The sequence below is a fragment of the Eubalaena glacialis genome, chromosome 11 (genome assembly GCF_028564815.1).
Source record: "Eubalaena glacialis isolate mEubGla1 chromosome 11, mEubGla1.1.hap2.+ XY, whole genome shotgun sequence".
In the NCBI taxonomy this organism is placed as follows: domain Eukaryota; kingdom Metazoa; phylum Chordata; class Mammalia; order Artiodactyla; family Balaenidae; genus Eubalaena; species Eubalaena glacialis.
The window spans coordinates 62,603,879-62,631,350 of NC_083726.1; the positions used below are offsets into that span (position 1 = coordinate 62,603,879).

General features: G+C 40.4%; 1 protein-coding gene across 1 annotated transcript; it reads right to left on the bottom strand.

Moving 5' to 3' along the window:
- On the bottom strand, positions 1-27,469 carry EIF4B (eukaryotic translation initiation factor 4B). The gene is made up of 15 exons (XM_061206654.1): positions 27,457-27,469; positions 19,168-19,305; positions 17,691-17,899; positions 15,582-15,698; positions 13,646-13,700; positions 12,828-12,962; positions 10,055-10,192; positions 9,779-9,952; positions 6,137-6,365; positions 4,670-4,767; positions 3,849-4,062; positions 3,263-3,318; positions 2,580-2,685; positions 2,238-2,310; positions 1-2,100 (listed from the first exon to the last, which is right to left on the bottom strand). Exons 1-15 carry the CDS (start codon positions 27,467-27,469, stop codon positions 2,020-2,022), a joined length of 1,836 nt encoding a protein of 611 aa, XP_061062637.1. The 3' UTR covers positions 1-2,019.
- Positions 27,470-27,472: the final 3 nt, after the last annotated feature.

A 27,472-nucleotide genomic window follows, 5' to 3' on the forward strand; every position in this document is an offset into this window, starting at 1 on the left:
TGAACTTTAAAGATCAGATTTATTTGGAGAAAACAAAAAACCCCACAACCTAAAGGATGGGATTTTACATCTCAAGACATCTCCCAGGTATTAAGTCTACAGATTACAAATCATTTTCATAGAAGATATTTTTGTACAAATTTTACATGTATTGAGGAGCGGGTCATAAATCCCTGTTTGTTTTAACAGGGTGGCAGGGTAGAGGAATGGGGGAAAAAACAGCTTTTTTGGACACATCTATTTGGAAGGAGCAGACATGAAGAGGGCAAACCCTACTTTTTCATCATCTATAGCAAATGGTTAAAAAAAAATACCCTCTCAACCTTGGGTATCTCTAAAAGCCACTTCCTAGCTACTACCCACTCCAAGCCCATTATTTAAAGTTACTTCACTTGGTATGTCTTTTATGTCCACTGGGTAAATGATTCATTATGCTCACCGCTGCAGCACTCATAAACCAACACCCCTGCACGGCTGTAAAGGGTCTAACCTAGGACTGATGCGAGAAGAGGCCAAGATGTCTTTTCTCTGCAGGTACCAATATTGCCTGTAAGGACACCATCTGTTGAGCTGACAGTACCAAGGTGCACATAAAAGCAGGCAAGTAAAGCTACTGTGTTGCAAGAGAAGCCAGGACCTTGTGAAATTGTTCTTCTCCATTATCATTTATTCTCTCAAGGGGATGCTAAAAAAACAGAACCAAAAAAACCACACATTGGTCTAAGCCACATTATAAATCCAAACATTGGTGTGGGATTTCACTTGGAGTGAAGGAAACTTTTGTTTTTTAAAAAGCCCCTCAAACCCCAATCAAGGTTGTGAGAAAGGCTCCCAATTTAACCACCCTCGCTCACCACCTAAGACTGGTAATTCTAAAGTTTTCTGAGGTGTAAAAGGGGTCAAAGCAGCAGGAGCACGAATGGCTGGAGGGAAGGAGTGTCAAAACATGAAGGAGCCAAGATTTGCTTGAGAAAAAGCAGTGATGATTCCTCACTGGACAGCTCCCAGGGGCTCTAGAGAATGCTTAGGAGGTCAAGTATGTGACTTAAGTAGAAGCTGCCTGTGGGAAGGTTAACAGGAAAGAGTAGCATGAGGAACATAAGACGATGACAAGAGTCTAAATTTTTAAAGCTTTAAGATTTCAACAGAATGTGGATATATTTGAACTTTCAGAAGGGATAGTGTTTAAGAAAGGGTGAAACCAGGACACATAAAAGACCTGGGAATTCCCACAACCCTAAGTGCTTCCTGCTCCAGGAGGTAAACGATTATGTGTTTATTGGAGGTCATACCATTTTCCCTGTTACTGGTGCAAAATAATTCATCAAATCCCCAAGCTTCTTTTCAAACCACGATTTCCCCATTTACTTTGGTCACCAAACAGTCCTATTCTTCAGTGGCCTGTAGACTCACTCCCACCTACCCCCCTGGGGGGCACAAATGAAGGAACTCCCCCTTAGGCTGGCCCCAGTAACTCAGAATTAAATAAGAGGTGGGGCTGGCAGCCTCCTGGAGACTAAAACAACATCAGAGACTAAACCTACCTTGCCAAGAATGGAGAATTTATTCAGATACTGTTTGCGAATTCATGTATGCCACAACAGGATAAGAATTAAAGGTAGAAACCTCACACTCTTCCTCATACCTGCCTACTGCCCAACTAGATTCCAGACACTGCATCACTATCACTGCCATCTTGCTAAACGGAGGCCCCCAGGCACTAATCACACAGGCAACTGCACGTGTCATAAAAATGCACCACAACTTTAAACTTACAGCATTAAAAGCTGTACGTCTCTCTCTGGCTACATTGGTGATTCTCCAGTTAGTTCAATATTTTAAAGGCTGCAGCAGCATGCAAAAGAATTTCATTTCGTTTCTTTTTTTAAAAAAAAAAAGTTAAGAAAGGTCTCCAGGAGATGGTGAGTTTTATTTTGTCTTGTCTGGATAGAGGTGTGATTTGCTCTCGAATGTTCCCAGGGTGGTGAGAGACTAGGAGAAAGCACAGAATGCAGAGGTCTATTCGGTGTAATCTTCTCCCTCATTTTCATCTTCACCATCAACGGCAAGAGCAGCGTACTTGCTTGCAGAACTGAACTTCTGTAATAGACAAGATCGATAAGAACAAGCAGCAATGTCTATTTCCAACCACCCTGTTTGCAGCCCCAAATGTACAGGATTTCAATGGCAAAAGTAAGCTACAAGAAGTTGAGGGCAAGCAAGTCTTTGACACTCACAGAGGCTGGATTTTCTTCAGCTTTCTTTGGCTCAGGTGCAGATCTGGAGTCTTGATCCTTTTTGCCATCTTTCCTGCAGAGACATGAACAACTTTAGGAGAGGACTCTCCCAACACTCAAGCAGTTCTGAGGTACTGAATAGGCACCTCCAATCAACAGTTCTGGCTATCTGGACATTTTGTAATCTAGATTCTCAGAATTGTAACTGACTATATTGGTTGACTTTAATGGGTTCACAGTGGGAGATCTGGCAAGGCTTGGAGAACCAAGAACTTCCTCATACAAAGACACAGGTATCTAGCATCAGATCAAAGATTACAAATGAGGAGGGAACACACGTACCTATCTGACTCCTTCCAGTGGTCTTTGTTCCCTCCATCTCCTGGACCACGGCTGGAATTTCCACTTTGGCCTTTTGGGGCACTCACCCCATCTACTTTATTTTCATCTGCTTGAGTGGAGACACAAAAATAAATGGAAGTCAGTAAAATAAACACTCTCCCTCTCCCAGGTTTCCCTTAAGCTGAAGAAAAGTGTGCCCATATGTACTGAGGGAAATAAAAACTACCCCCAATCCAGATTTCCTTCCTAAGCCCTTCTTCCCTTCTATTATCAGACACAGTCACACACACACACCGCAAACAAGATCCACTAAAAAATTCCACCGTGGGGTATGCCATCATAAAAAGCAAAGTGGAAATAAGGACTATGATGCTGTGTAGTGACCTTGGCCTTGCAGATGGCAACATTTCTAATCTGGACTGAGCATGTCAATTTCCTTCCGATTCTTTTTTTTTCCCTTTCAGAGAAATGTTCTACCAGGAAAGGGCAGGGCTCTATGTTTTCTCCAAACAGGCCACTCCTGCCCTCTACTGGCAAGAAAAGGCAGACAATCAAAGAACCTTTAACACAAAAAAATGGGTGCAAAATACAATGATATTCAGTATTTTGTGACTCCTCTATGGGGACTTTTTTATTTAGGCCTCTATCTGGGCGAATAACCTATTCCCCCCTCTTGGCCTTACCTTTCCTTACTGGTCCTTCCTCCGATGGTTGAGCTGGAACTACTTTCCCTCCACCACTAGAAGGAAAACATGTAATCACATCCATCAGCTATCTTAGGGAAGGAACAGATAAGAAACTTCTACTTCAAGTGAAGTTTTACAGAGAACCAAAAATACATACTTAATGCTGTGAAACATTAAAATATGGGAAAGCAACAATGAAAACAATTATGTGAACTTGACCAAATGTCATGTCCTTTAGAATCATCATAGTCATGCTAGGTTAATCTTATCCCTCTACTTTACAAATGAGAATCCTAAAACAGGGAAGTGATGTGACCCCCAAGGCCGTACTGCCAGAATGTGGCATTGGTGGGTTCCGATTTATAGTGTGTGCAGATTGAGTCACCAAAGTGATGTTACCCAGCTATCAAAACTCCAGAAAACTGAACCACCAGCACACCACAGAATTTGAACTATGACAGCAAAGATGGCAGAACTTATCAGATGCCATAAGGCCAGTACCCCACAGGGCACCTTCCACCATGATAGCACAGCACTGAAGAGTCTATAGCCAACCAACTGCTATGTTTCCAAGCTGACTCACCTTGTAGGGGACTGCTGCTCTGTGTCTGAGCTCTGAGATCGAGCAGGAGGGTTAGAACTTCGCTTCACCCAAGCATTCTCCTTTGGTGGAGGGGCTGGCATTACCTTTAGAGGCTGTTCAGGTTTGGGAGGCTTAGAAGTTGGAGACTGACAGTCTTCCTCTTTATTGGGTGTTTCATTTTCTAGAGACTTCTCACTCTCTCTCCTTCGTGCATCTGTGAAGTCAGAATGGGAAGGTCAAAGCATCAGGAAAAAAGGGCTTATTGGACAACAATCTATTAAGACCTCAACAGAGTGGCAAACGGTCCACATCCGAGTTTACTGCTTTCCATCATTATTCTTAAATACAGACCTGAATTTGATTCCCAATAGATAAAATTATCCCCAAACTGGTTTCCAAATGTCCTCTGGCGAAAATGTTTTACTGATGCAAGAGAAATAGGAAAAATAATGACACTCCAAGGATAGCTATCTGACCTCTCTTAGGAATGAGAATTCTTTACTTTAGGATTATAAACTTTCTGTATTCTCCGTGTTAGAACGTTGGTACTTGGAGAAGGATACATATATGTGTGTGAAGGGGACCTACAATGAAATTGTAAACTCGAGGAACCACTGATCAACTTCCACATAGAGGCTCAACGCACATGTGCACACACACCCGTAACAAAAGTCTCTTCTGGTACACATTTCTCAGACTTTTCAAAGCAGATGTGAAAGTCAGATCAATCCATGCTAATACTCCAAAATCTCTGCATAATTTGGTTATGGATAGGTTATGGAAAAGGGCAATAATGAGATACCCACCCTGGTCTGACTTACTTCTGCCAGATGTGGCTGAGGTCCCCGTTTGTGATGACTCACTTCCTGTCCTCGATCGTTCCCGTTCCTGAGTTTCTTCACTTCGCCAGCTTGGGTGTCTGTATAAAAGAGATTTAACAAAATACATCATGTCCAGCTCAGTGAAGGCCACCTTGGACCCATGCTGACCCCTCAGGAACTATCGCTTATTAATATTTTATCCTGCTGGCTTTATTTATGCGTGGGTGCACGCACCTGTCTCTTTTGCTCAAACCGTTTGAAAGCGGCAGACATTAACATTCTTTGGTTCTAAATACAGGCATCCCCTGCTTTTCCGAAGTTTCCTTTATGCCACTTCACTTTTACAGAAAGATCCATATATGCTGCTGCTAACCAAAAGAAATCCAAAGAGGATTTCTGCTTTTACAAAAAAAAGACGAAAAGCGAAAATAGCATTCAGCGATTGTTTTGCAGCAAGCTGTTACCTGTTAGCAAGATGTGCCCTAAAATAACTGCTTCTTCACTTTACACCATTTTGGCTTATAAGAGGTTCCGTAGGAATGCTCTACTTTTGGACAGCAGGGAAACAAGTGCCTCAGCAAGTGTCAGCTAGGGTTAAGAACATTCCCCTACATAATCTACGACTCTGCCCTCCCTTAGTGGTAACACAATTCCGCAAATTGCTCAAAATCAGGCCTAGCTTTTCAGCGTATTATAGGAGGTGTCTACCCTATTGGATGTCATGCCATCTTTTTAATAATAAACATTCCTTTACACTATCCTGAAATAACAAATAATATAACCAACATACACACAAATAAAAGTAACTGGAAAATAATTTACAGCCTACACTTAGTATCAGTGAAAACATTTTGTCTACTCCATCCCTAATAACTTGAAAAGAGGTAAATCCATTCACCTCATTATGGTGTTTTACTTTATACAATAAAGCAGCGTTTGGCAAATTTTTTCTTAAAGGGCCAGATAAACTTTATTTATAAAAACAGGTACAGGCCACAATTTGCAGACTCTTGTATTAAAGTACCACCAGGGCCCAGGAGGCCTTTTGAAAATCATGAGGGATAAACAGCAACACTTCATTGGGTAAAGAAACTTTCCCACACGCTGCAGACCACCTAGCAGCCCCACCCCACACGCACTAATGATAAGTGACAACCAGTAACACCCACATGAATTTCCTAAGTGCCCCCTGGGGATGTAAGCCCCCATTAAGAATCACTGGATTGGGGACTTCCCTGGTGGTCCAATGGCTAAGACTCTGCACTCCCAATGCAGGGGGCCCAGGTTCCATCCCTGGTCAGGGAATTCGATCCCACATGCCATGAATAAGATTTTGTGTGCCGCAACTAAGAGCCGGCACAGCCAAATAAATAAAATAAATAAATGTTAAAATAAAGACTCAGGATTAAAAAAAAAAAGAATCACTGGATTCATGGATGTGAAATCCGTAATACAAGACCACCTCACCTCTCCCGAGGCCGTCGTTCTAGTTTTGGCTCATCCAGCTGACGCTGCAGTTTCTCCTGTTCCTTCTGTAGCCGCTCTTCTACTTCTCGTTCTCTAGCAGCTGTGTCAACAGGCTTTGCCCCTCCGAAGATAGAGGCTGCTCGACTGGACTGGGATGTGCTAGCAGAGGAATCATCTTCCTTAGGAGTACTCCGAGGCTTTAGGTTCAGTTTGGGTCTTTGGGGGGGACCTAAGTTAAATGAAACTCTAAGTAATAGTTTTTGAAAATCATCAGAAGCTGATGGCTGAAAGCCAGGTTTCCAGACATACCTCTTACGAAATGCTATTTGGGATTCAGATTAGTGAGTGGCCTAGCCAATCCAGCAAAGGTAAAAAGGAAGATCATTAAAAAATGGGTGGCCCAAAGAACCAAGTCCAATTAATCTTTCCACTACCACATCCATGATGCAGTACCAGACTGAGGGAAAGACTAAAAACAGTAAAAATTTCAATGGTAAATTAAGCATTTATCATGATTACTATTATCTGGGGGAAATTTTTTGACTATGATAAGATATTGGATGAAAAGTATCTTGTTAAAAAATGTGGTCTGGAAGATGGATTGCTTCAGTAGGTTAAGACAAACTTGTAACAGTATGATGCGGAAGGCTCTAGTTCTTATATTCTTATCTCTGTGTATAATATAAATTTGATGGTGATTCATAGGGCAAGGCATGCAACACCGAACATTAGAATATAAACTGTAAGGGAGTCTGACTTCTTCCTGGATCCAAGTTGTCAGAATATTTCAAGATAAACCTAAGTGCTTCAAGGATATTGTATTTCTCAATATCAGTGTTTATCCTAAGTATTTCAGACACAAAATATATAGAAGATATAAAGAAAGCCTGTGTACATCAACCACCTGACACCACAAAAACCACTGAAGCCTCCCGATAACATGCTTAGTGCTGCGCTGTCTTCTCATAACTACTATGCTGAATTTGGTATCTATCATTCTTATGCGTGTCTTTGGTCTTTTACTACGTATCTATGTATCTGCAAACAAAGAGGGTATTGTTTAGCAAGATTTAAATTTTCTACAAGGGTTTTAAGTTGGTAGTTTATATAACTTCCAAGATACATTTTTCATCAGTATAACTCTGCGAAGGGGCCATTACCTATGTGAATAGGGTACAACTGGGGTCAGAAAGAGGAACTCATTGAAGTCACACAGCTAACACCTGGTGGACCAAAGAATGAAATCCATGTTATTGAAGCAACTCCACTGCTCCTCCCACTATGGTACACAATGTCTCCTTCTTCCTTTGGTAATTTCATTTACCTACTCAACAAGTAATTGGAACACCTATATTTCAGATACCATGCTAACGTCCGGAATATGATGGCTGGGCAGTTTTTCTGGAAGGGATGGAGACAACACTGAAGAGGCAGAGCAGCGAAGGCCCTTGTATGTCAGAGGTACAAAGGGAAATCTTTCAGGCCATGAAGAGACAAGACAGGGTTTTAGAAGGAGGAGAATAACCTAATTAGATATTGTTCCAGAAAGACTACTTGGACCAATGTGAAAATGGAGCGAGGCAGGGAAATGTTAGTAACGTGGGCATAGCAATGAAGTCTGAACAGAGGTAGTGGCAGTGACCCTGAGAACAAGGGGGGGCAGATCTTAGAAGGAATGGGGGGTTTGATCATCAGGGGGGAAGGGGGGCTGGAAATCAGGTGTACAGCCATTGGGGGAGGCAAGAAATGGCATGAGAGGCAAAGGTCAGTAGTCAATGAAGACTACATCTGAGCCTCTACTTTTCTCACAAGTGAAGGGAAGATGGTAACTGTATCTCTACCACATAGAATACTTAAATAATACCTGTATGAGCACTCAGCTCATTGTTGGTGCAGCGTAAATGCTCGATAAATGTTAGCTATTACTTCCAGGTTTCTTGCATGGAAATAGAGGAAACAGGTATCAGCAATGCTTTTAAGAATAAATTTTAGGGACTTCCCTGGTGGCACAGTGGTTAAGAACCCACCTGCCGGGCTTCCCTGGTGGCGCAGAGGTTGAGAATCTGCCTGCCAATGCAGGGGACACGGGTTCGAGCCCTGGTCTGGGAAGATCCCATATGCCGTGGAGCAACTAAGCTCGTGCGCCACGACTACTGAGCCTGCGCTCTAGAGCCGGCGAGCCACAACTACTGAAGCCCGTGCGCCTAGAGCCCGTGCTCCGCAACAAGAGAAGCCACTGCAATGAGAAGCCTGCGCACCGCAACAAAGAGTAGCCCCCACTCGCCGCAACTGGAGAAAGCTCGTGTGCAGCAACGAAGACCCAACACAGCCAAAAAAAAAAAAAAAAAGAATAAATTTTAAAACTTTTGTTTAAAAAACTGGAAACGTTACAACTTTTTTGTTTGAGGGAGGAATAAAGACTTTACCGCACAATTTCAATATGGCTCTGATGACTTGTGCCACCTCACGGTGTTTTATTAGTTATCTAGGTCTATCTTCCTCAGGGGATTATAGGAGATGCTGGATATAATAAAGCACTTGGGCTAAGACAGGGATATTAAAACACCAGGTTTGCTGTCTAAACATAATTACAGAGAAAAATTCTGGGGCCAAATACCTTACTTTTATTTATTTTATTTTTGGCCACACTGTGTGCCTTGGGGAATCTCAGTTCCCCAACCAGGGATTGAACCCAGGCCACAACAATGAAAGCCCAGAATCCCAACCACTAGGCCACCAGTGAACTCCCAGATACCTTACTTTTAAAATGACATCACTTGGGCTTCCCTGATGGCGCAGTGGTTAAGAATTCGCCTGCCAATGCAGGGGACACGGGTTCAAGCCCTGGTCTGGGAAGATCCCACACGCCACGGAGCAACTGAGCCCGTGCGCCACAACTACTGAAGCCCGCGAGCCTAGAGCCCGTGCTCCGCAACAAGAGAAGCCACTGCAAAGAGAAGCCAGCGCACCACAAGGAAGAGTAACCCCCGCTCGACGCAACTAGAGAAAGCCCACGCGCAGCAACGAAGACCCGTTGCAGCCAAAAAATAAATACATACATAAAATGATATCACTCAAGTCAGAACAACAAATAGTGGCCATTTATAATACTTTTTGAGAGGTCAGAGTTGTAACACAATATATGTTTTATATAAATGATATAATATCAGGGGCATAATTTTAGAATAGGTACACTGACATCTCACCATTAATTAATGAGTATCAACTACTCGGTATCAATGGCATTGAAATAAGCAACACCTGGTTTTTAACGCACAGTGCCAACCAATTACTGGCTATGAGACCATGTTTGAGTCTCATTCCTTCACTTGAAAAATGGGGCTAAAACAGCCTATTTTAAGTGAGATCATACTATAAGAATGTCTGGCAAATGTTTTTTCCTTTGTTTATTCAATTAAATTTTAACTGAAAAAATCTATATGCTAAAACAGGTTAGAACTAGACTTTATTTCCATTATGTCCATTTTTATCTAATGCTCTTTCCATTATGTTCCGATGCAACCTTTACTATGTGTAGGTTCTATCTGTGCCCACTTAAGGGGTTTGAAACATAACTGAAAAATTTCCAACCGGTTACTCTAGTGGTAATGCCCCATTAAGTAAGCAAAAGCAAATGATTACCTCTATCATCACGCCTATAATCATCCCGAGAGTAATCATCTCTGGAGCTCCATGACCGGTCATCTCGTCTGTCATATCTGTCTTCATAGCGGTCCCCACCTCCTCTGAAGTCGTCATCCCTACGGTACCCACTACCAAATGCTCTTCTGCCACTGCCTATCCTGGAATCATAGCCTGTAAACATATCCCAAATTGTGATCATCACACTGGAGGGGAGAAGGCAAGAAAGGAGTTCTTAAAAGAAAGCAATTTAACTTAATTGTGTTTTACAACGACCTCTATCATAGTCTCTGCTGCCTCGGTCATCATAGCGATCTCGGCCCCCGTATCGATCCATGTCCCGGCGTGGGCCATCACGGTAACTGTCCCGATACCCATCACGATATCGGTCTGAATCATAACGATCTCGAAACTCTAGAGAGGAAAGAGACAGGTAACGTCATTCCTTTTTCTTTGACACCTACTGATAAAAACATAGCCCATTAGTCAGTTTGCTTTCATGACTTCATATTCACTGCTGTCTGTTTTTATTAAAAAACAAAAAAAAAATTGCATTATATCCAAGGTAGAAGAATTTGTATTGAATTAAAGTTTCCTTGGTATTTATTTTAAAAAGTTCTCCACTAATTCAATAAATGTTGCCAGGCTAACAATTTAGAAGGGAGTTAGGGGGGAGAAAAATCTCTATACAGTGGTACTGCCTTATGTGTGGTTTCACTTTTTATTTATTTATTTATTTATTTTGGCTGTGTTGGGTCTTCGTTTCTGTGCGAGGGCTTTCTCTAGTTGCAGCAAGCGGGGGCCCCTCTTCATCGTGGTGCGCGGGCCTCTCACTATCGCGGCCTCTCTTGTTGCGGAGCACAGGCTCCAGACACGCAGGCTCAGTAGTTGTGGCTCACGGGCCTAGTTGCTCCGCGGCATGTGGGATCTTCCCAGACCAGGGCTCGAATCCGTGTCCCTTGCACTGGCAGGCAGACTCTCAACCACTGTGCCACCAGGGAAGCCCTGGTTTCACTTTTTGAAGTTTCAGTTACCTGTGGTCAACCACAGTCCAAAAATTTTAAATGAAAAATTCCAGAAATACACAATTCGTAAGTTTTAAATTGCATGTTGTTCTGAGTAGCATGATGAAATCTCGTGCCATCTCCCTCCAACCTGCCCATGAATCATCCCTTTGTCCAGCATATCGACGCTGTACAGTACAGTAAGATATTTTGAGAGAGAGAGAGATCACATTCATGTAACTTTTATTACAGTATACTGTTATGTATAGGAAAAAACATAGCATAAAATATAGGGTTCAGTAATATCCGAGGTTTCAGGCATCCAGGGGGGGTTCTTGGAATGTATCCCCACAAGTGGGGGGGGTGGGGGGTGGGACTCCTTTATATCCCATAATGAACTTCCAGGATTAAAGATCTGAATACTAAAAATGTAAGCACAAAGCACCATAAGAAAATATAGTTGGAATCTTTCATGCCTGATACCAAAGAACCAAAGACTACTTAAAAAGTTTAACATGGAGGGAATTCCCTGGCAGTCCAGTGGTTACGACTTCGTGCTTCCACTGCAGGGGGCATGGGTTCCATCCCTGATAGGGGAAGTAAGATGCCGCAAGCCACTGGCCTGGCAAACAAACAAAAAGTTTAGCATAGAAAAACAATACACATAGCACAAATCTGAGAGGCAAACAAAATGAGAAAAATATATGTAACATATGACAACTGGTTAATTATCTGTTACTGCTTAAGTAACAGAAACTAAAACGGGACATTGTTTTCTACTGCCCAAATGGAAAGGTTAAAATAAATGATACATCTTGTATTGGTGAAGTTTAGCACAATAAGTCAATTCCTACTCTGCTGAGTTAAAAATAGTTCAAAGGCCTTGAAAATTGTTTCGGAACTATGTACTAAAAGATTTAAAAAACATGTATACCCTCTGGGCCAGCAATTTAATTTCTAGGAATTTAACCTGAGCAAGTAACCGGACACATTATACAGATATACACACAAGAAGGTTCTTTGGATTGTTGTTTATAATATTAAAATCGTTGCATGCTATTTAGCTTCAGGTGACATGTCAGAAACCCAGATTTTTATATGAAAAAAAAAAAACCCTCAATGTCTAAACATGAACCAATTAAAAAACAAAACAAAAAAACTTAAGACATTTTGAGTTTGTGAGTAGGCCTAAGAAATATCTTAGTTTTATGACAACTTCCTTTTAAAACAATGGTTTCATTTTGCAAAGGACATCATTTTGTCTACGTGAACATTCATCTGCAGGTAGTTTAAATTTTAAAAATTAAGGGACTTCCCTGGTAGTCCAGAGGTTAAGACTCCGCACTTCCAGTGCAGGGGCACGGGTTTGATCCCTGGACCGGGGCGGGGGGGACACAGACGGACAGGGGGACGACACTAAGACCCCACAAGAGGCTTGGCGTGGCCAAACAAAACAGGTCTTGAATTTTATCCTTGTCGTCACATGTATGTTATGTTATCAAGTATTCCATTATATAGACAAACCACTACTTAGTCATTTCTTTACTCAACAGTAGGTTCTTTACATTAAAAAAAGAAATGACAGTGTTGAGTCTTTCTTCATGTATTTCAATAAAGTTGTATCATTTTCTCCACAAACGTATTACAAAGCTTTTATTGGATTTAGGTGGTGTGTGTAAAAGTTGTAATTTATCCCATCTCCTACCCCATGACATTCTCTACTCCCCTTCTCTAAATTACATTTTATTTGCATATTGTTTCTCTCCCTTGGTATAAATAATGTCCAACAAAGACAGTATTTTTGTCTGTTTTGTTCACTGCTGTATCCTGAGCTTACAAAAGTATCTGGCACGTGGCAGACATTTAGTATTTTTGAAGGTAATGAATTTTCTGTTATTTTAAAAGGCATCTTAAAATTTTTTTCTGCATCTACTGCTACCCTCCCCTTTATCTGCTATTGTGATCATCTACATTAACACATTTGTCCTATTACAAAACAATCCCCCAGAATACACAAGAAACTAACTAGATAAAAATGAACTTACTGTCTCCAAAGCTATCATCACCTCTTCTAGGTGGGTAGTCATCAAAGCTGTCTGTAGCAGGACGGGCCCTCCAGTCTGTATCTGTTTTGTCAGAATCCCGATTTCTATCTCGGCCAAAAGAACGATCATCCCTGTCTACAGATATATAAAATGAAAAAACACAGGTTAGCTCACAAAAACTTTTGCCAGGTATTTCTCATATGCACAGAGGCCCCCTCCTGCCCCCACATACTGTACTTCTTGCTTACACCGCAGCGTCATCATGAAGTCACCCCAGGCCCCGTAAGTGTACTCTCCAACTCAACCAAGTGACTCCCTTCCTCACATTTATTCCTACTGGTTTAATGCTTACCTGTCTCATCTTCTGTATAGGCATCTTAAAATTTTTTAAAGATAGGCCAGGAACCCCCTGAAATATACATGAATCAGGCTCCTCTTGTGTCCAGTGTGCTGCTAGGTACGTAATCTATTTAGTATATATTTAATGTTCATCTAGGTCAATCAGGGTTTCTCAGTCTCAACACTACCAACATTTTGAGCGAGACAATTCTTTGTTGGGGCGGCTGTCATACGCATTACAGGATAGTCCCTGGATACTATTAGACGTTAGGAGCCCTCCCCACAGTTGTGACAACCCAAATGTCTCCCAACGTTGACAAATATCCCCTGTGAAGCAAAACCATCCTCAGTCAAGAACTACTGCTCAAGGTTAAGGTGGCCCCCACTATCTGCCTCTACTACAAGTTACTGGGGAAGGGCACCTCTGCTTTGTCTTCCCAGGACCATGACAAAACAAAACATTCAATCATCTTTCCTACCTTTATCCTGTGCTTGATCAGCAACGTCCACTCGAATTCTCCTGTTACCTAGAGACTGAGAGCATAGGACCATATTAACCAACCTTTTGCCCCATTATGCACAAATCCCATGAGTGACCTTGAACGTCTGGGCATAGCAGAAGCACTGGGGGAAGGAAGATAAAGGAAAAACACTGTAATCTAGCCAACACTACAATTTGTTGGCTAAAGAATCCTTTATAAAGACTTGAATATAAAATAACCCCTTAGAATTAACATTTAAGTTGGGCTTAAATGAATGTTAGGTCAATTATCTTACTATTTTTATAAAGTCAAACCTCACAGAATAGATTTAACTTTTTAACTATCACAGGCAATTTGTCAGATGTAATAAATTAAATACATTTTCTAGACAACTAGCTAAATAAAAGGTATTATTTGGGTCCAGAGCAATTATGCATTCAAACATTTACAGAGTCCTTACTATGCACCAGCAAAGTTGCATAAAGCATGGTCTCTGTTTATAATCTCAAGTTCTTTCACTCAGTATTACCTTAGGATAAATCAGTTCCTCCAGGATACCCTCTGATTTCCCTTTCCCACATCACTATTTATATACTTTGAACCCAATTAATTCTACTGATGATATTTTTCTCATTTCATAGTAGAATCTACAGTTGAAGAAGGGTAACAATGAAATTTAGTTAAGAACACCTGGAATTATATTAAATACCACTATGATGATATCTCTAAATACAAACTAACTCTTAAGTCTGGACCATGACAACATTTTATTTAACAGTCAATTCAGCAAACTTCAGAAAATAACAATTGTATGGTATTCTTTTTCTTATTCAGACTGAGAGTTAAAAACTAGTAATGTTAATAAAACCTAAAATGACCTAAGAAAAACTTTCAAACAACTTTTGCTTTTCATATATTTAACTAAATACATGAATTTTATTCCTATTTGACATCTGCTTCAGATTATCATGGTGGTACTCAAGTTATGAGATAGGAAAAATATTTTAAGAGGAGTTGCTTTCAATCACGTCCAATGGCAGACATGGACCATAGAATTATGGCACAAATGGCATTGGAAATTGCCTTCTCAACGAACAATGAGAGGTTTCTGGAATTAAAAGAGAAAAAAACAGCCTTTTTTTTCTTTCGATATATAATCAGTTTGATTTCTAAAGTCACTCACTAGAGATAAAAAAGCAGTTCTTGGATTAGAAACTTCCATCACTAACAAGTAACTAAATGTTTCAATATCCTGCTCTGGCTAGCCTAAGAATCCCTACATGGCACCAATCACTTAAATAACTGTATTTCAATTAGATTTAATCTCCATCCCCCCTCATGTATTAACAGCTAAATCTCCTCTCCCCACTGAACCTCTAGTGTCTGGATTAAAAAACATCTATGGGCAATGTTACAAAGCAGGACTGAATGTTTACTGTCATTCTCCTGTAACAGATTCCCAGGAGCAAGTATTACAAATGACATCTTAGTGAGAAATGTTTCTGAGCCCTCTTAAAAATAAAAAATTACTTCCCTGAAAATGAGGTAATGCCTTTAAATACTAAAATAACATGATTTTTCTATTTGCCTTCATCTGGTCGTATTATTTTGAAAAAGCAAAGCCACGGAGCTGAGGCAAAGCTGTGAGTGAACTAACGTGAGATTTTATTAAGGACTTCGTGGTGGATTTCTTCACAATTTCCCACCTAAACACGTTCCTGAATTACTAGGCCCTGCTGAACTTGCAGAAGGGAGGTGTGATGTGCTAGATGTTGAATGTTAACCGGTAATATTGATAAATAATCCAGGCTTTTCTTTGTAGGTATTATGGGAATCTTCGAAATAGCTACTGACCCGGCCTAAAAACTATCAGTTTGATAAACACAAGAGCTGTTAGCTCCCAGCCCTCAACCCCCACCCTTAGTTTGTTTACCTCTTCATTGAGGCTCAGGGCACTGAGCAAGGAATCCAGGTCCTCAAACTCAGCGTAACCAAAACCTTTCAACCTCTCAGGATTGCTGGGTTCACGTGGTAAACGCACTGCACTGATCTAAGGAGGAAAGAAACAAAAAATATTTCCTAATTCAATGCTCTTGTTCATTTGTCTTCTTCCTCTTTTTTTTTTTTTTTTTACCACTGTGTATGTAGTGAATTTCTCTGAAGAATACCCAAGAACCTGGCTGTCTCCAGGAGGAAAACCGGTACAGAGGGATACAAGAGAGACTTTATCGTATACCCTGTTAAACCTTTTCAATTTGAACAATATGAATTTAACCTTTAAGAAACTAAGGAGTTCAGTGTAACATTTCTAGTTTTTAGTTGTTTTTCAGTTAAGAGGAACTGCCTGTGTTCCACAATTAGTTTATTTCCAATTTTTGTCTCTCAGAAATTTGACTCAGTTTTTGCCAAAAAATTTTCTGGGCAGTATATTTTTTGGCAAGCTGACTTACCTGAGAAACATCATTTACTGTCTTCATATATTAATAGCTTGGCTGAATCAAACACTGGATTGTAAACCCTCACCATACTTACCCCTTCTGCCGAATTCTGAGATGGTAAACCACTGAATTGTACTTTTCACTTTTTATGTCTGTTTTCTTACTCTTTTTACTTATTTCTTCATTTCTCCAATATTTTGCATATATTCAAGCTATCTTTTCCATCACTGATTTGATACTTTATTCTGGGCTCCTGAGATATAGATTTTGTCACAGTCGCTTTTAAATTCTAGTTTAACTCAACTTATGAGGAGAGCAGGAAAAGGAACAAAATAAAAAGGGAATAAAATAAAAGGGAAGTAGCTACAGACCAATTCTAGAGCATAAAGGTGAAAAGCCTGAACAGGCCAGAGATTATTCAACACTCTACAGAAGAAAGAGGCTACTAGAGAGGAATCGAAAACAGGCCATACTTCTAGATGTACTACGTAATTAAACAGAGAGTAAAATTTGTAAGTTGTGATCAAAAATAATCACACAAGAAAAGCCAGCTACAGAAGTTGATGGCCCATTGCAGAGAACAGGATCTAGTAAAGAAGTCAACCAACATAGCAAAAGTGAAGGATTGACATATATACACTAATATGTATAAAATAGATAACTAATAAGAACCTGCTGTATTAATAATAATAAAAAAGCAAACGAGGGAGGGACTTCCCTGGTGGTCCAGTGGTTAAGAATCCACCTTCCAATTCAGGGGACGTGGGTTTGATTCCTGGTCGGGAAACTAAGATCCCAGGTACCGCAGGGCAAATAAGCCTGCGCGCCGCAACTAGACAGCCCAAGCACCCTGGAGCCCACAGCTAGAGAAGCCCGCGTGCCGCAATGAAGACCCAACGCAGCCAAAATAAAAAAGTGAAAGAGGAAGCAGATTCTTAGACGATACCTAGTTTTTAATGTCTTCTCTTCGGCAAAGACTGGAGAAAGACCCAATAGAATTGGAAATTATTACTCATTCTTCCATTTTTGAAATCCTAAGTATTTTTTCATCAAAGTTTAGAAAAAGGATTCTTAGCACCTCATATTCACTTTTTCGTCTTTCTGGAAACTTCTAGGTCAGTGTTTTCAAACATCCTGCCTTAAGCTTTTTAAGCAAGCCTGTGAATTCCATTATATGTGAACAGACTCTGTTAATAAAAACTACGCATCTGCTCAGTTAAATGTATTCATATAAAAAATTAAAATGTAATTTTGATATAAGCCTGAATTGTCAATAACAGAATAGCTGAGTTCAGAGAAACTTTCTTCCACTTTCCAACGTTTACCTGGGTATGTCACCTTTAAATTTCATAGAGAAGGGATATATATTTTTGAGAGATTCTCTCCATATCAATAAGGTATTAAATTTGCTGATAAGACTGTCCGACTGGTTTTGGATGAGAACATTCTCAGCCAAAGGGCCTAAACACCACTTAATTACATACCTGTTTCTTCCAAGTATAGACACAACCTCAGAACCTTTCTCAACACAGAAATTCAGAGACAGTCACTACCCATACAGTACCCTCCATATCTAGTTAATTGCCTAAAACCTTTACACTTACATTTAATCCTCTAAAGAATTCCTTAATGGAGTCTTCTGTCACATCATAGGGCAGGTTCCCTAGAAAAGCAGTGTAGGGTGGTGATTTGGGAAGACGGCTCCGGTCGATATTGGGTTCCCGAGCAGCCCGTGGAGCAGTGGGCAGGATGGAACGGTCAATTGGAGGTGCCCTATACACGTCATCATCATTACTATGCCAAGTGGTTGAAACTAGGATAGAAAAGTAGACATAAGAAATTAGAAGAAAATTCCCTTACTGCCACTGTAGCATAAGAGGACATATGCTAAGCGCCCAGTATTAAACAAGCTATATCAGGAAATAAACACATAAAAAGGGTAGGGGTTCAGCAATAAGGACCCTTTACAGACAAAATGCTTCTGAAATGTCAGAATCAGATAGCAATGCAAAGACTCAGTACTATTTACTGTCTCTTTGTTTCTAAGTATTTCAAGGCCTTTCAAGGCCCAGGCTTTTGTTAATAGAATCATAACTTATTCCTTATGCAGCAGAGAAATGAGAGAATATCAATCACTATTTATGGAATGTTACCATGTGCCAGGTACTTCATATTCATTATATCCCAACTTACCTTTGTAATAATTATGTGAGTTTGTTTCCCATTTTACAGAAAAGGAAACTAAGATTTCAGGAAGGTTTTGTAACTTGCCCAAGGTCACACAGATGGTAGTGCAGTAGGATGGTAATCTTAGTGGAGCTAGGAGATACTGTCCCTACAGCACTGCCCATGAATTTGTACTTCAGGTATGAACACTTACGGAAGATAAGATCTAGATGAAATTTCTTGTTACAAAAGTAGGTCACAAAAGAAAAAATATTCTTCTGTTTGCAATTAAAGCTTTTAAACAAAAATGATGGGTGATCAGACTTACGTCATACCCAATGATTTTATAGCTCCTGCCTGTTCCTCGTTATTCCTTGAAGGCACAGAACTTATTCAAATGATACCCCAATGACTCTTCTGCATTTTCCCACCATAATTCCTATTCCTATTCCTTTTCCTCAGACCAGTTCTGTTTACCCAGGGACACCCTGACTTCATACTAATAGCTCTTAGAACAAATTATTCCTTGACTCTTGAGTATAAAGAGCGTACAGATTATACTGCATATTACTTTATGAGGACATCACAGAATTTCAGACCTAAAATGAAATAATCTAGTCCTTAACTTTCCAAATGAAGAAAATAAGGCTTAAAAGGATAGTACCCTGAGAAAACCCTGTTACTGCAATAGCCAGAATTAGCACTAAGCTCTCTTGAATCACCACTTTAGCCCCGATCACAAACTCTTATAGCCTAAACCTAAGATTCTACAAAATACATAAACATAAGATTGCAGATTCTACAGAATTAGTTAAGTTCCTTCCAAATTACAAGTGAGAACCATAATTGTGGAACAGATTTTGTCTAGAAGGTAATGAAAACTCCAAACATGACGGAAAACAAAAGAAAAGTTACCATCTCCTTCTAGGTCATCTGTTTCATCAGCCCAGCTGACTGGTTTGGGGACATAGGTGCTTCCTCCACCAGTCCCTCCATCCTCAGCCAGGAAGTCTGTTAGGGAGATAGTCTTCCCCTTCTTATTCTTCTTTTTTGCTATTTTAAAAGGGCCAGAGAAAGATTATTCATCAATACTTGGGTACTTACAGAGTTGTACAATGCACTATTGTTAAATGTATTTATAAAGAAAGCAACAATAAAGGCCCATCAAAGGTTTAGATTGTGGTACATTTCTGTGAAAGAATTCCATGCAGATATTAAGGAGAAAGCACAATATACTGGCACAGAAAGTCCGAGATGTGAAAAACAAAAAATTACAGAATACATATTATGTAAGTCCCCCTTTTTAAAAAAAAAAATTTATTTATTTTTGGCTGCGTTGGGTCTTCTTTGCTGCGCGCAGGCTTTCTCCAGTTGCGGCGAGCAGGGGCTACTCTTTGTTGCAGTGCGCGGGCGTCTCATTGCAGCGGCTTCTCTTGTTGCGGAGCACAGGCCCTAGGTGTGCAGGCTTCAGTAGTTGTGGCATGAGGGTTCAGGAGTTGTGGCGCACAGGCTCTAGAGCACACGCTCAGTAGTTGTGGTGCACGGGCTTCGTTGCTCTGTGGCATGTGGGATGTTCCTGGACCAGGGCTCGAACCCGTGTCCCCTGCGTTGGCAGATGGATTCTTAACCACTGCGCCACCAGGGAAGCCCCTATGTAAGTCCCTCTTGTTTAAATATACATTATGCATACGGATGAAAAGGGGTCTAGAAGGGTTTTCAAACTTACTCTGGGAGTAAAACTGAGGTGGGGGCAGCAACCTTTTATTTCCTACTATATTCACTTGTGTATCATTTGAGATTTTTGCAGGTTACTACATTTATTGCTCCTGGGACACAAAGAAATAAAACAAAATCCCTATCCCTAATAATATATTCTGTATGACACTTTGGAGAATTGTTTGATACTCCTAAAATAACCACATGAGAAAGGAATCATTACTATCAATTTACAGAGAAGGAAACCAAGTCTCAGAGAGGTTAAATGACCATCCTAAAGTTACAGCGATATTAGATGGCAGAGCTAGAATTAAACCTAAGATTTTGGATACCAAGTCTAGGGCTCTCCCCTATGGGAGCCCCAGCCCCTAAGAAGCTTGTTATTAGTTCTATGGCAGGTTATCACAACCAGGGCAAATGTACTCATTGTCATTTGAAAGTGTTCAAATTGTAAGACTCATACACACAGCTCGATTTCTCTGCCCTCTAGGAAAAAAAAAAAAAGATCTCCTTCCCTACCTTAACACCGCATATGAAGATGAGATATTATACTAAAGGGAAAACATAGGAAATCCCTAAGAACCAACAATTTAAATGTTTCCCATGGTTATGAAATCTTTAGGAATCTCTAAATGGCTCCATTTAGTGGCCTGACCTTGGCTCTTTAACTCTCCAGTCCTCAGAACTTCTGAGATGGCACCCATCAGCAGCTAATGCAGAAGAGCTGAAAGGACTAACTGAAGTTCTAGAACTGGCCCCTGAGAATAGCTGCGACATAATTAACACAAAAAACAAGCAGCTCTGCTGTAACAAAGATCATTTTCATGGCTTTTATAATGATGAGTTCCTCCTCCATGTTCCAATTCTCAACAAATTTTCCATCCAAGAGGATGAAGAATCTGTAACTCGATGCACCATTTGCTTAACTGAATGAAGATTGTTCTCTCACCTGGTACCTGCCTTTCCTTTAAAATACCATTTTCAGGAACTAAAGACCTGCTTGCTACGAATGTTATGAACATTCTGGACACAATATGAATTAAATTCATATATAAAACAAAGGGAAAGGGATCCCTCAGTCAAACTCTTACTATTCTTATGTTGGACTTGACCTCATTTTGCACCCTGAGATTATGGTCTCAATGTGCAAAACAAACTTGGCCGTAATTATACAGAGAAAAGATGGTCTTGAATGTGAAGTTTCCATGTCTCTCTCAAGTGACTTAACACTAACCCTGCTCCAAAACTATAATTTATGATCACCAGGTTATATTTTGGATCTAGTCTATGCTTTGAAAGAAAGCAGCTATGCAAAGTTTAAGTCCTATAGCACTGATATTGCTCCTAGCTCATATGCAAAGGCCTAGGGGAAATTTTAATTTGAATAAGACATAAAACACACCTCTGTGGTAGAACGCTTATAATGTATAGGCTTATTTTAGTTGTCCAATTTAAAAATAAGTGTCTGGGACTAGTATGATGCTAGCTAGAGATCTTTACCTTCATGGGGCTTAACGTAGTATCATGATCTGTCTGGTCACTGAGAAAATAAAAATAGAATTGGTGGTCAGTCATACAGTGAGGTCAAGTCCAACATAAGAATAGTAAGAGTTTGACTGAGGGATCCCTTTTCCCTTTGTTTTATATATGAATCTAATACCAAAACAGCACTGTCTGGAATTAACCTGCCCTTTGGTCTGATTCTGGCTTACATCAATTTTCTAAATCAGAGTTTCTCAACTTTTACCCCTTGACTCTTGACAAACAAGTCTCACACTCTCCTTTAATGTTATTTGAAATTTCAAAATAATAAATAAAATATCATGACCAAAAAAATATTAAAGCACTGTTTTAGAATGTCTTTTCAAATCATACATCTCCCTCTCCCCTGATTCTGTGACTGGCCCCTCCAAAAACTTCTGGCTGAGAAATCACTGCTGGATGATGGAGTCTTCAATTAAAGACAGGCTAAAATTCTTTCACAAGATCCCTAACTTCCATTTCTTTAAATCTAGCAGCAGCATTGACTCAATCACAATATAAGCAGCAGATTTAAAGGAACAAGCCTTTAAAAAGTAAAATGAATAAACCTAAATGTTTGCTCCACTCTTATTTTATTTCAGTAACCGAGAAACAATGTTATCTAAATTCTCCTTGTGCTTTGCTCCTTCAATATCTAGGTCCATTCCATGTTTAGGATTTCAACAATGTTCTCTTCTTTATAAGTAAAGCATCATTCAATGCTCTAGGGGTATCAATTCCTTGACACAATGATTGAACTAATTGAACTGAACTGCTTAAAATTAAGCAGGTCCAACTCTTAATTTTCTTTAAATCTTATGTGAATTGGTTAAAGTTAAACCAACCACCTAATAAACAAAACACATTCCAATTACTTAAGACCAAATCCACATGGACTAAGAGGAAAAAAAAACATATGTCCCAGAAATTTTATTAAATCCTCTAACTGCCTGCTTGTCTCATTACAATTGCATTTTATTCACTAAGTACTAGGTACTTGTAAAGGTCTTTATATACTCATCTAGGTTAAAGAAAAGATCTTACAATTGCAATCTTCTTAATTAAAAAAACAAGCTTTGTTATGACATATAAAAATAAATACTACAACTGATCAGCTTAACTCTTTCTCAATTTCTGCACCACTGACATTTGAGGTTGGGTAATTCTGTGTTGGGGGGTGGTGGGGTGTCCCGTCCATTGTATGATATTTAACAGCATCTCCAGTCTCAACTTAGATGTCAGTAGCAACCCCCCCACCCCACTGTGACAAAGATGCCTCCAGACATTGCCAAATGTCCTCTGGGATGGGTGAGACAAAACTACCCATGATTGAGCACCACTGCTCTAAGTGGTATTTTCATATCAATAAATAAGTAGACAAACAAAAGGAAACGTTAGCCCTATATGAAGCACATCAGCAGAAAAGTGACTACATTAAACCAAGTCTTCAGGACTATCAGGCTGTAGCAAGTAAAAACGCTTCATTTTTCTCAGAATGTTTTCCTGTTATAACTCCATTGTATTAGTGATAAAAGCACCAACTGACAGATATTTGAGTGATAAAATCTATGGAAGTGCTGTTTTCCTTAAACAAAACAGAAGACACCTTAAAGTACTTTAACCAATAAAGCTTATTTGCTGTACAATGCAGCCCTACTTCTCCATCTTTCTTAAACTAGTATCTCTTATTTAGGAAGGAGAATTCACACAGCTCTTAACATTCAGATGAGGAGTTGTCAAAAATTTTCTTAATTTTAGATCTTGCCAGACTAAGTCCCACTTATTTTACAGGGTTATCAAGTCTTCTCAATGTGTTAGCAACTACAGACTAGGAGGGCTTCCCTGGTGGCACAGTGGTTAAGAATCTGCCTGCCAATGCAGGGGACATGGGTTCGACCCCTGGTCCGGGAAGATCCCACATGCTGCGGGGCAACTAAGCCCATGCACCACAACTACTGAGCCTACGCTTTAGAGCCCGCGAGCCACAACTACTGAAGCCTGTGCACCTAGAGCCCGTGCTCCAAAACAAGAGAAGCCACTGCGTTGAGAAGCCCGTGCACCACAACGAAGAGTAGCCCCCGCTCATCGCAACTAGAGAAAGCCCACGCACAGCAACCAAGACCCAATGCAGACAAAAATAAATAAATAAGTAAACTTATTAAAAAAAAAAAAAAAGACTAAGTAAGTCAGAAAGTGTCATAAAAACCCGTACAAAATCACAGCATTATTCATAATAGGCAAAAAACTGGAAACAATCCAAACGCCCACCAACTGAGGAATAGATAAATAAAATGTAAATGTCCATACAATGGATTTGTCAATAAAAAGGAATGAGTATTCATACATCCTACAATATGGATGGATGAACCCTGAAACATGCTAAGTGAAAGAAGCTAGCAACAAAAGTCCACCCACTATATGATTCCATTTATATGAAACGTTCAGGATAAGTAAATACAGAAACCCAGTAAGATTAATGGCTGGTGAGGGGAGAAGAGAAATGACTGCTAATGGGCAAGGTGTTTCTTTCTGGGAAGTGAATCCTGCCAGTCTCCAGAATTAAAAACTAATTAACGATCAACAAATATTTCCTTAAAGAAACAATACTGTATAAATGCAATCTACTCAAATACCAGAGTGCCTAGAACTGAACTAATCTGCTGATTAGAGCCCAGCACGAAAAGATGTTTCATACAATGCAGTACAGTATCATGATGTTGAGAGGCTTCAACCTTTACTATGCTGTTTAGCAGAGTAGAGAATAAAGACTAAGTCAGGTCCAATAAGCTCCCCCACCTTGACTCCTATGTTCAGTTGTTATGGGACCTCTCTTCTCTGTCCAACTTCTTCATCTTGACACAATCTGAGGAAAATGCCACACTGCCTTTTCCTTACCTCTCCACACTACTCAATTTGATCACTTACATAAAATATATAAAATAAGTGTCCAATACAACATCATGCAGATAGATCACTACACAAAGTACTTGCAGCTTTTCTGTAAGAGAGAAGCTATAAAAATTCAAGAATAATTTCTTGCTTTGGGCATTTTCCTACCATTAGGACCACAGCAATATCCACTACAAATCTAAGAAACTGACTTTGGTGTGTGCACTTATAAATGTACATACACATACTTAATTACAAACAAGCAGTTAAAAAAAAAAAAAACCCCAAAATCCTTAAGTTAATTCTTTCCCCCATGATCAGGAAAACAAATTCTAGGATGTTTTGAGACAAATACAATGTAGTAGGGTATCCTATCTCAAGCTATACATGGTATGTGACATATCTCAAAGCTGTATAAAAGTATATACATTTTTTTAAAAAGTGACATTACTTAGAAATACGATGTTTTACCTTGGTACTTCTCTCTGTATTTGTACTTGAATTTTCATAAGGAGTTTTAACCTTGGTCTTCTGAATCTGGGTATCTTACTCCCAGAATAACAAACATGATACAGGAAGGGATATAAAAATAGGTAATATGTGAACAGCATATAATAGCAACCACTGAAACTATTTTTCACTGTAAGGATCAGAATTGTATGAAAACAACCATTGGACACTATCCTCTCCCCATAAAAAATAATCAAGATGCCACACATAATTCTGGAAAGTGTTATGCAAATGAAAGGCCTTGTGTGGGCATAGGTACACTATTTACAATCTCAAAGCAGTCTAGTCTCAAAAACTGTTAACCCGTATCAAATACATTTGATCCCCCATAGGTAAGGAGAGTAGATTCAATAGTCAGCTCTGGGACACCTCCTGTTCTTGAAGTTCAATAATGGGTCACACTGGATACTGGTATTACTGCAAAGAATTTTTGGGTCTCACTTAACAGTAAAAGAGGCCTATGAAGTTTTATCATGTATTTTCACCAAAAAAATGTAAGATCTGTTTTTTCAACAAGACACCAGGCACCCTCAAGAAGTATACTGAAAATACACTAATTTTACAGACTCATTAATACAGTCATCTGGGAATACTGGTCACTCAACCAAGTCAATGCAATGGGAAAGGATTCAAAGTGGGGAAAGAAATTTGATAGTTTCTCAAGTGCAGACTGTCAGATGCAACCTTCTGCCTGGATACTAGCGTAAGTGTCCCTTACACATACTACACAAGCTAAAAAGATTCATGGAACCGAATGAAATGAGATGAGGGCTTCCAGGCAGGTAAAGTGGAAGAACAGGAGGAGACCTCACTAAGCACATCCAGTTTAACCAGTCTGGATTTCACTCAACTCTGTAAAATGAAGGACAGATTGTTAATGGTGTCTTCCACCTCTAAAAATTCCACACAAGTTTTGAGAAAGGGAATACAGGCTTTTCACTAGATTATGACACTAAGCCATCAAGATGGCAAATTCAGGCCAAATAAGTAGTTCAGATGAAGCTCTTGGGCAGCATCCCAAACTTAGGGTGACATGGAAGCCAACCTTGTTAGTTCCAAGTTGATAATGGAGAAGAGTGAGAAGTTTCAAAGATTTTGACCTTACTCTGCCATCAGCATGCAGTGTGACCCTGAACGAAGCATTTCATCTTCCTCAGATGGGAGACACCAATATCTGCCTATATTATCTCACAGAACATCAAATTAGACAACATACATAAAAGTGCTAGGTCCACGTCAAGCGCTACACTAATAAAAGGTATTATGTTCAAATGCACCTCAATTCCCTCAAAGACATACATCTCTATGTAACAGAGGCGAGAAATCCTTGGTGAGAAATGAGTGTCCGGAGATAACAGTTGTTCAATAAATGTTTTGTAGAATGCAGGGTCATGCCAGGGAAATGAGACCATATCTGCCAAACTAAAATTACTGCTACGAAATGTTGGCACAGTTCACTAAGTCCATCAGAAACGCAAGTAGACTTGCATGTCAGTGATATTCCCTCTCCCAAAGGCTAAAAAAGAAATCAACTCCAACCACTAATATTCTAGTATTATTCTAAAAGCACCCCCAAGCAGTTGTGCAAATATCTTCCAAAAAAAAAAAAAAAGCCCAACTCCACCACTGGGGCTATCAAAACTCGACCAAAATCAAAATGGAAGTTGTCAAGGAATCAGATCTTGCTCACCATCGTATCTCCAATACCTAGAATCGTGCTTGGCACGTATATAGCTCACACTCAGTAAAAATGTGTTGACTGAATAAGAAAAAAGCCTAGAAGAAATGTAGGTCTCCACCCTGTTTCTCTCCTCCAACACGTGGGCGCCCCACACCGGGTTCCCCATCCCCATCTAACTCCAGTAACTTCAACCTCCAAACCTAACACATTTACTCTCGTAAAAATATAAGGGCCGGGTCACACTCTAACAGGGGAAGGTCAGAAAATGGAAGGACCTAAAAAGAAAGCAACACAGGTGCGTAAACCTTCCCATCTGGGCTCTCGCGCGTGCTTTTAAGGAACGCCCGTCTCCACCACCCTCGTCTCTTCTACCGCGCACGCGCACCGCCGCCTTCCCCGCCCCTCCACCGACTCGCGCTCGCGTTCTAACTGCCCCCCCTTTATTCCCTGCCCCCACTCCCGTCCGCAAAGGCCTCGCGCCTCGGAGACCTGGTCTAGTGTGCACCCGTCCGCGCGCCAACCGCCTCTTTCCCTCCTCCACGCCTTCACGCGGGCATAGTGCTTCACGTCTATGAGAAGGCCTCACGTCTCCCGCGGCTCTTTCTGCGCCTCCTCACTCCAAGTCAAGCCAGAGTCCACCATTGCTCCCAAGTCCAACCTCGCGCATACGGGGTGAAAAGAGTGTGAGGGGGAGGGGAAGGTGTCCTTCCCCTCCCCCTAAACATCCCGAGGCGATAACCTCACATGGCCTAGCCGCCAGCCTGCCGCAGCCCCAAAATCCGAAGGGAAGCGCTGCCGCCCACCCCCCGACTCCAGAGAACCAATGGATCAGGGTCGGAGAGTCGCTTCGGACCCCGGTCCTTGGCCGCGCTCGGCCGCTCACTCACCTGAGGCCGCCATGTT